The sequence below is a fragment of the Mus pahari genome, chromosome 3, assembly GCF_900095145.1.
Source record: "Mus pahari chromosome 3, PAHARI_EIJ_v1.1, whole genome shotgun sequence".
Classification (NCBI taxonomy): Eukaryota; Metazoa; Chordata; class Mammalia; order Rodentia; family Muridae; genus Mus; species Mus pahari.
Genome location: NC_034592.1, coordinates 133,023,030 through 133,033,130, shown reverse-complemented (window position 1 = coordinate 133,033,130; position 10,101 = coordinate 133,023,030). Strand labels below are relative to the sequence as shown.

The window sequence follows — 10,101 nt, the reverse complement described above, 5'->3', positions numbered from 1 at the left end:
GATTCATCCCAGGTAGGTTGGTACCTTCTCTCTTATTTGAATTTTCTGCTCTTGGCACTTGGGTGTAAGAATGCTGAAAAAAGCGTTGTCTCTGGAAGTATTTGAAATGACTTGACAGAAACAGTAGTTTGAATAGTTAATGATACAAAAATTGAAAAATTGTCAGTAGGTGAGGTAGATGAAAACCATTGGCTGGCCCTCCTCTCCCCACACTTCTCGTGTTCAGTTGGAGAAGTGGCTGGAGTTTAAGTTGTCACCTCCTTGGAACTGGCTTTGTAGAAATAAAGCAGCAGAAGATTTATGGTAAGATAGGCTTCAGACCAGCGAATGCAGCCCTTGTTTCATTGGCTAACCAACTCTCAATACTGTTTATGGAACTGTATAGGAAAGAAAATTGAACAGTCATGTAACTACTTTTAATAGCAGTGATGTGCCTCATCCATCAGGTATGCATGAATAGCTGGGCTACCAACGAGTCTCTAAGAATGTTGCATGTTCTGGACCTGTACGTTGACTGTCAGTTGTTTTTGAGAAAAGAGTTCTGTCTTTAGGACTAAATTCTCACTGGTGAAGTTAATTGTTTTACATTTTTTGCAAAGGATTCTTCATTTTGACTCAGCTGTGCTTTCAGCTCCCAAGTGTCATTTCCTGTGTTTACCTGGTAATTTGTCATGGTGAGGTGCTAATGGGGGTTGTCTTAAATGTGTGGGACATGCTTTTCTTATAAATTTAAAGGGAATGTTCTCTAATATGACTTACTAACATTCTTATAACATTAATCAAGTAATTAATAATTTAACTCAATTGTTTAAAAACTATTAAGAATCAGTTTTTGCTTGACAGTATTAAGTACCTTTTGAAATTTTTATGGTCAGCATACCTGTAATGAGAATTTTGGTTTCTTTAAAAACCCAGTTATGGTATGTGACTATGTTTTTGTTTTAATCCCAGTGTGGGATAAGAGGCTGCTTCACAGCAGGTGACAATGATTTGTTTCATGTACTGGGAGGGTTGTGATTATTGTCTAGCTGCAGATAGTTTACGTTTGGGATTCTGGGAACTTATCAGAGGGTATAAATACCAGAACCCGGAGAAGGGCTGGGTGTGCTCCAAGAGGCTTCAGTTGGGTCCCGCTGCTGCAGTGGTCAGTGGTCATGGGCAAAGAGGTGAGGAGCTGGAGATGCCCTGACAGTGAAGACCGGACTAGCCTCCAGGAACTCGATGCCTCTAGTCATCAGGAAATAATCTAAAGAAATGTACATCCTCTTTCCCTTCTAACCTTCTTCTCCCCTACCTAGTATTGGAAGGAAGGAAGGAAGGAAGGAAGGAGGGAGGGAGGGAGGGAAGGAAGGAAGGAAGGAAGGGAGGGAGGGAGGGAGGGAGGGACGCAGGGAGGGAGGGATGGAGGGATTAGGATGGAATAAGGGTTGGACTAGTGATATATATAAGAACCCAATAAATAGGGCACACGCGCGCACACGCGCGCGCACACACACACACACACACACACATACACATTGTACCTACCCATATTTTTTTCTTTCTTTTTAATATCAAGGTGTGTCCTTTTTTTTATTGGATATTTTATTAATTTACATTTCAAATGTGATCCCCTTTCCAGTTCCCCCTCCAGAAACCCTCTATCCCCTCCCCCCTCCCCCTGCTTCTGTGAAGGTGCTCCTCCACCCACCCACCCACCCACCCACCCACTCCTACCTCCCAGCCCTGGCATTCCTCTATACTGGGGCATCAAGCCTTTACGGGACAAAGGGTCCCTCCTCCCATTGATGCCTGACAAGGTCATCCTCTGCTACATATGTTGCTGGTGCCATGAGTTCCTCCACAGGAGTACTCTTTGGTTGGTGGTTTAGTCCCTGGGAGCTCTGGGGGATCAGGCTGGTTGATATTGTTGTTCTTCCTCTGGGGTAGCAAACCCCTTCAGCTCCTTCAGTCCTTTGTCTAACTCCTCCATTGGGGACCCTGTGCTCAGTCCCATGGTAGGCTGGGAACATCTGCTCTGTATTTGTCAGGCTCTGGCAGAACCTCTCAGGAGACAACTATATTAGGCTCCTGTCAGCAAGCACTTCTTGCCATCTGCTATAGTGTCTGGATGTGGTGTCTGTATATGGGATGGATCCCTAGGTGGGGTAGTCTCTTTCCTTCAGTCTCTGCTCCATACTTTGTATTTCCTCCTGTGAGTATTTTGTTCCCCAATCTAAGAACGACCAAGGCATCTATATTTTGGCCTTCCTTCTTGAGTTCCATGTGGTCTGTGAATTGTATCTTGGTTATTCCGAGCTTTTTGCCTAATAACAATTTACCAGACCTACCCATACCTTAATTTTGTGGTTATGCAAGATTTTGAAAGTTTTTCACATACTGTCTTACCTATGTTTTTGAGACGTGGTCTTGCTTTGTTGAGACTGGTCTTGGATTCCCGGGCTTAGGCCTTACTGCCTCAGCTCCTGAGTAGCTAGAACTGTGTGTACCACGCCCAGCTTGCATATGTGGACTTAGTGATGATAGATGGCCTTGGCTGGATGGGCGCTGAGGCTCAAGGATTAGTGTCTGCTTAGTATTACAGCCAGTACATGACTGAGCTGGAGACCTTGTAATAATTGAGGGATGTTCTGTAAAGCTTGACAGGAGGTAAATGGCCACCCTAAGGCTTTTGAGGCAGTGGCTGCAGCAGTTTGCAGGTCACAGGCTTGGGCACAGCAGAATTCTTTTAAGATTCCTTAGAGGGTCTATGGTGGCCTGGATATCAGTGGTGTGACGAGTCCCCATGAGTAGTGGTAAGAGCGATGTTTTATGGAGTGTGGTAATTGTAGCCCGATCACTTGCTACCTGCAAGGGTTGCTAAACTGAACAGAAGCAGATTTTTGAAGCATGTAGTCATGAACCTGGTACAGTGTATTTGGTGAGGAACGTGTGGCAGTGGTTTGGCTAGAGGAAGCTCTAGAACATCAGAGTTGGGCTCTGTCATGATTCTTGATGGCTAAGGGGAGGCAGGTAGATCAGACCTTGATGTGTTCTCATTGATATTTAACAAAACCAGGACATGGGACCTTCTATCTACTGCTTTATCATGAACATCACACAGCCATGTCCTGAGGGCTCTGGCTGGGCACCCTGTGACTTGTTTATGTGTGGTTGGGTCAAGTGCCTTTCTCAAGAATTGGCTTTATTGGCTACACAAATTGCCAAGTGAAGTCTGTCTTATGTCAATGCTGCTATCACTGTCCCTGAATTAAAGTAGCCCGGGAGTCAGGACAAAAATAAAGGGGAATTTGAAGGATACCAAGGCAGATCACTGCTGTTCTGTAGTTAGGGCTACAGCAGTTACATTGCCACGCATATTGGATGCAGATTTACTTTCCTACTTGTTATCAAGTCTGTATTGCTTCCAGGTGCCTGCATCTCTCTGCTTTGCAGTTACTTTGAGGAGAGTCTGGAGAAGAAGTCCAATGAGCGGCCCCTCTGCCCACCCTGGGCTTGCTTGGTACTCAGCCATGGTTCTCTCAGAATGAAAGCTGTGAGACATAGCTGCCAGCCCATTCTGGGTTTACCCTCTGCTCTGTCCCTGTGCATCTTCCAATTCAAGCTCCATTGCTGTCTTTCCCAAGTTCCCAGTTCCCTTCAATCCTTCATTCTTCTAGGACCCAACACAGCCTGTCTCTCCCACCCCAGCCCCTTCATCCAGGCTCCATCTGTGCTGTCTCCCAGTGACTGACTTCGAGGGGTTTGGACCCATCATTTACCCTAAATGAGCTTGATCCTAAAGTATTAGCCTTCATGACTGCAGAGAACTTGGGGGCAGGCACTCTTCCTTCAGAAATGCTCCCAGAGTCCCTCTATTCTCTGTGGGTACTGCTACCCTGTTGATGTCAAGGTCTGGGCCAGTTACTTAGGTCATCAGCACACTTGAACTTACAGCGTATTGCTACATGAAGCCTCTTGAGGTTTAATGGAAACACAATTCACCAGGTCACCCACTTTCCTGGGTTCCTGTAAAGGATGACACACAGTATTGCTTTTAGATGATCAGCTTTTTATTTATGATAAGCCATCCCCATCAATATCAGTCTGATGGTAGTAGACCAGATGGATACAGAATCTGCTCATTCAGTCAGGCATCAAGAAGCCTCCCACACTACCACCTTGTTGATTGTATCTGCTATGCTCTACCTGTGCTCCAGTAATGTCATCAAAGGACTCTCTGCATGCCCACACCCTGAATCTAGATGTGTAGCACCAGAAGAATTAATTTTAGAAGAAAGTGTGAATACAGTTAATCTGGAGAGGAGGGCACTATATTCTCCCATTCCAGCCCCCTTATGACCCACTGGCATGTTAATCTGTTCACTGGTAAGCAGGCCCTGAGGATCTGAGATGGCCAGGATGGGGTGGAAAGTAAGGAGTGGGGAAAACATGAGTAGATATTTATCACAGCTGTAGTCTTGCTAAAGAGACAGAAGTCACTGGCAGCGGAGAACAGGCACCTCAAAACTGTGGAGCCAGGGAATGACCCAGACTTCAGAGTAGCAATATAGAGTCTGAAACAAACAGAAAAAGGGCTCATCTTAGGACCCCAGCTGCCACTGAGATCCTGCCCACCCTGGGCAGCTCCCTTAGCACCCCTTGTGCATGCCAGGCAATTGGGAACTGCATGTGAATGCATATACATTTGCATGTGTTCTGTGCTGAGTCAGTCTCCCCTTACCCACCTCCAGTTTTTGTTTTGAAAATTTTCAAACCTAAACATTGGAATGAAGCTGGGCAGTGGTGGCGCACGCCTTTAATCTCTGGGAGGCAGAGATAGGCGGATTTCTGAGTTCGAGGCCAGCCTGGTCTACAGAGTGAGTTCCAGGACAGCCAGAGCTACACAGAGAAAACAAACAAACAAACAACAACAACAACAACAAAATGTTGGAATGATTCAAAAGAATACACTTCTTAGCTATAATTATGATATGTTAGTTTACCACATAGCTTTTGCTTTTTCTCTTTAGAGAGATCAGATGTAGTAAATACAGCACTTACACTTTATAACCTATCCTATATCTGTAAGTGTTGTATATGATTCCTGAATCGTTTGAAAATGTTTCCTGCTGAAATCTCCCTATCCCACATTCAGAGCATTGCTCTGCAAAGAGACTTCTGGAAGTGAAAGTCAGATGGTATAGGTGATGCGAGGGCTGGGAGGATACTCTTTTTCAACCCTGTGTCCCTTGAGAGCGTGCCTGCTGCTGTTGTCATGTGTCATGGTTGGGAGGGAACATCTCCCTGGGTCTGAGGTGTAGAAGTGTGCTGCGGTGGAGGGAAGCTACTCAGTAGACAAGCGCTTCTGCTTACCCGCTTCAAGATGGGGTTGGTTTGGAAGTCACAGTTGTCCAGTTGTCGGTGCATGGTCTTCCTGCATGTAGTTCGGCCGATTTTCACCTCCAGCATATATTTCAGGCCTTTCACCACCTAAAGAAACCAAAAGCCCAAGGACTACATTACTTGGCATAGGACGCAAAGCAGTCATTGCCTCCCCAGCTGGTGAGGCATGTCTTAAAGCAGGTAAGGACAGTACTGGGGAGGCCGGTTGCAGACTTGGCCAGGAGAGCTGCTGCAGGCGAAAAGGCCCCGACTTCAGGCATCTCTCTTCCTTTCCTGCTGAGCAGTGTCTTATGGCCCCTTTTAGGTTTCTGCCTGGAACTTTGCATTCTAGAGAAACATCAGGGTGGGGTTGCCACAGCCATAGGTAGACTTACCTTCTCCCTCTTATCTGTCATCTCATTTCAACCTACCCAACAACCCCCATTTTAACCCTCAGTGGTGTTTAAATAAATGTCAATCCTGCTGATTTCTGCATTGCTTGTTGGCATACATGTAGGTACCTGCTGGATTCTCCACTTTCATGGGAACTGGTTTATTTGAGTTTCATAATAATAGTTCTCTATTTGGACACAGCTGTGACTTAGTTCTTTTTCCTTACTTGTTTCTGTGTAGTTGGAAAATTCCTCAAGTTTTAGTCTCAGTCTTAACCAAGTAACATGTGAAACGGTCTCCAACATCACGAGAGTACACAGGGACAGTGCTCATCTCCCTTATGGGGGACCTTGGGCACTCAGGCTTAGGCTCTGATTGTCTGAGGCTGGTCCTTAGAGCGCTGATAGTGCCACACACCAGAGTGTGCCTAAAGCTCTCTCAAGGATTTATTTATTTATTTTATGTGAGTGCACTGTTGCTGTCTTCAGACAAAACAGAAGAGGGCATCAGATCCCATTACAGATGGTTGTGAGCCACCATGTGGTTCCTGGGAATTGAACTCAGGACCTCTGGAAGAGCAGTCAGCACTTTTAATCACTGAGCCATCTCTCCAACCCCAGCATCGTGTTTTATAGAATGTTACACTCTAAAAGAGTTTATACTTACCAAAAGAAGACTATAGAAGTCACCTTGGCCCTTTCGCCCAGAACAAACATTAATACTGAAAGCCACCATCCTCAGAGCAGGGCCTTTCTGTACCCTTTTCCCTCTAGGCTCCAGTGCACAGTGTATATCTTCTGAAGCCAGCTTCACAGTAGCAGAGTGCTGCCAGGGCCACTGTGTACAGCAAATGAGAGGCTGCTAAGACCTCCCTCCTGTCATGTTAACATGTGTTCTTGGGACACGGGATTAGCAAGACTGGCTGTACCCCTAAGGTACCCTGGGCAGGAAAGTTCTGAACAGGTATATAATCAATTATCAAGAAGGCTGGCTTTGAATGGTGACACTTGGGCAGGCTGGAGGAAGAGTGGACTTGTAGGTCTGAGAAGGGAGTAGGCCCAGTTCCAGGTGGAAAATGAATGGATGCCATGGAAAATACTGGAGTGGCTTTGTGGACTGTGGATGAGGGATAATGGCAGGAGATGATCTGCACCCTGGACCCTGGCAGGGCAGCCCTGATTGGTACAGTTGTGCATCCCTGCCAGACTGTCAGCCTCAGCACACCACTCTAGGACCCTGCCATTTCTTACTGCTACTGATGGGCTCCAGCCAGAGATTTGGTGATTTTACTTAAAAAAAAAAAAAGTTTCCAGGCTATGAGGTTCAGCTCTGGGTCACACTGGTCTTGGCTACAGTACAACTCCTACTCCAGTGTTGTAGGTAATGGGTTATATGGCTCAGCTTCCCAGAGCTGTTCTGAGGTGCCAGCTATTGGTCCTAGCTCCTCACCTGTACCAGGGCTTTGCTGACACGGGACTCCTTGAACAAAAAGATGTCATTTGTGCAGTTGTTGAATTTTTCCACACTGTGCCTGGCGGCCTTAAGCACTCCTGGGTTATTGGTCTCTATTGTTTTGGGGAATCCTGGCTTCACACCGGAGTTCAAATCTTTGGAACAAAAATCTGAAAGAAACAAAAGAACCAGACAAAANACATTGATGTCAGAGGAATACTGAGTCAAAGGGTCATAGCTCATCTCCTGGGTGGTACCCAGTTCTCTCAGCTGTGTGGTCCTAGCCCCTCCTCCACTGTCACCTGTGTGCCTACCACATGTTTACTTCACTACCTGACTTTTGTGCACCTTTATTATGCTCTTGAAGTTAAGAACAGATGCCCTGGGCTGAACAATAGTGTATATAGTTCCTGTTCCCTAGTCCCTGCCTACATGACCTTTTTCAGAACCCAAGGTAGCAAAACTCCAGACAGGAAATTGTTAGAATTTGCCCAGACTGGTCCTTGAGGCTGGCTGTCATCCCCACGGTGTCCCTCCTGCAGTCTCACACCTTGTCCGAGAAGCCTGAGCCCAGCCTAAGTCAGGTACACCTTAAACACAGCTCAGCATTCCACCACTGTATGTGTACTGGCTCCTGAGATTCTGGTATACAGCTCTTCTCTCTCCTAGTGACTGAATGTTATCCCTTGAGTTTTGGGTCCAGAGTCTGGTATGCTGCGGGTATGAGAGACTGGTCAACTGCTTTCTTCCTAGACCTGGTTTCCTGTACCAAGGAGTCCATATTTGTAAAAAAATGAGGGAACAGTATGAGGAACTTTTTACAGCTAGGTATAACTTGGAATTTCAGTTTCTCTTCTTGGGATTCCCTGCTCCCACAGGCATCGGTGTGACTGGGCCTGAAGACCCACCTCACTGGAGACCCCGATCAGTCAGTCCCTAGGTCAGCTTATTCATAGGCTCAATCTTCAGTATCCCAGAGACCAGAGTGGTGGAGTGAGGAGGGCAGGGCTTGGCTAGGTGTATGTATTTGACCACTTGGCTTTGGGGTCTGGACTTTCGTCAGTAGGAAGATAGAAGAATCAGTGAGGCAGTTGGTTTCCTACAGCAGAAAGTGGCTTGTGGTTCTTAAAGTCTTGAATTTGTGTTTCTCTTTATTTTTAACTTTTTCCCCCTAATGACCAGGGATGAGTTGCATATGAAAATAAAGGGCTGCTGAGATGGCTCAGGGGTAAAGGTGCTGGTTGTTGAGCATGATGACCTAAGGTTGATCCTGGTGGAAGAGAGAACCAACTCTCAAGTTCTATGACTTCCACAGTTGGCCATGCACATGTGGCCATGCACAGAAATAAATACATATAATAAAAATTAAAATGCAATGAAAATAAAAAGCTCAAGGTTAGTGGGGGGGATGGGATAGCGGGGCATTAGATTGGTAAACTTTTTAGACTTTATCGATATAAGTATTCAGTGACTATCTAGACTGGACACCAAGATGCAGGTGCTGGCTGGTGTGGCTGTGCTGTTGTTTCAACTATAGATACCAAGTTCCTTTTGGGGACAAGTGATCCCTCTGTCCAAGTGACTGAGTAAATAGTGATCGAGGCCTAGTGGAAATAGATGGAGAAATAGCTTTTACTGAACTGGGGGTTAGGAATTAATACTGTAGGTAGATGACACCTCAGAACGGGGGGGACAGGAAAGTTGGGTCCCACCAGAAGGCTTTTCTGTCAGAGCTTGGGGAAGGTTTCAGGCTCTGGGGCCAGTGAAGGAGTCAGGTTTTTATGAAACACGATCTTTAAAGCAGGCTGGTCTGGTCTGTGGATCTCTCTCTCATAGCTGAGTCCTGTGCAGCCTCCTCTGGACTGTTCTAGTTTGCTCTCACGCCCTTTATGATGTTCTCACAGAAGTCGAGGAAGTCTGAGGACTGGAATGGTGATCAGACAAATGCCAAGCTCTGTCCAGCTGCAGGTGAGCCACCTACACCTTTACCTCTTAGGGCCCCTCACCTAAACCGTCAGAATCCACTGAGTCTCTGTCTTTCCCATGAGTTCTGTACTTATGCTTTGAGGTCCTGAGTGATGAGGGTGGGGCGGGCTTCTTTGAGGCAGCATTGTCTCCTCATCTGCTGGATGCTGATGTTTTCTCTCTAACTCTTGTCTTTACCAACTGGGACACATCCAGGGTTAGAATCTCAGCTGTCCTCATTGGCTGTGCTAGCTTGAGCAAGCTACTTAACCTTTTTGAGCCTCCTTGTTCCATCTGTAAATGAGGATGATGATGACACTGACCTTGAAGGATAAGAATAAACAAGGCAGTTTGCACAAAGCAGTAGAGTCGGTATCACCCAGTACCATACCAGGTACGATATGACTGCAGCAAGGATCTCTGAGGACAAACATGTTCACGGAAAATCTTAGCACAAAGGCTAGGTCAGTGGTCCATTCAGGCCCAGACCCAACCTGCACCAGCTTTTAGAACTTTCTGTGGGAATCCATTATACCCAGGCCTAGTTATGCCCTTAGCCCTTGCTATGCAGAGCAGGTGGCTACATGGCTGCAGGTTTCTTGCCTAAGCAAACAAGCCTCCTCTGCAAGTCCTACTGGAAAGGGGCAGGGGATGAGGCAAACGGTGACCACCAGCAGGGAACCTTTGTGGAAGAAGTGACACATTGAGAAAGAAGGCTCCCATTCTCACCAACAGCTAAGAGGCAGAGACAACGGATGTGGCAATTTCCTCAATTCTGAAGATTGGGGATACTGCTCGGGGCAGTTTAACTCCTAGGCACAGAGGTTGCCATATGCTCAGATCGGACATATTCAGTATCCCCGTGGCTTTGCCTTGGCTCACAGAGGATTCCAGAATTCCACAGGAAGTAGAGAAGGGAGGGAGGGA

The 10,101-nt window shown here is 46.5% G+C and overlaps 1 protein-coding gene across 1 annotated transcript in view; it reads right to left on the bottom strand.

The window, feature by feature from the left end:
- Nucleotides 1-4,030: 4,030 nt before the first annotated feature.
- Nucleotides 4,031-10,101, bottom strand: part of Cst7 (cystatin F) — an 8,281-nt gene continuing 2,210 nt past the window's right edge. The window contains exons 2-4 of the mRNA XM_021194669.1: nt 7,207-7,379; nt 5,356-5,472; nt 4,031-4,556 (exon numbers count right to left, since the gene is read on the bottom strand). Of these exons, the coding sequence (XP_021050328.1) occupies nt 4,479-4,556; nt 5,356-5,472; nt 7,207-7,379 (368 nt within the window). The 3' untranslated portion in view covers nt 4,031-4,478. The remainder of the gene's footprint in view (nt 4,557-5,355; nt 5,473-7,206; nt 7,380-10,101) is intronic.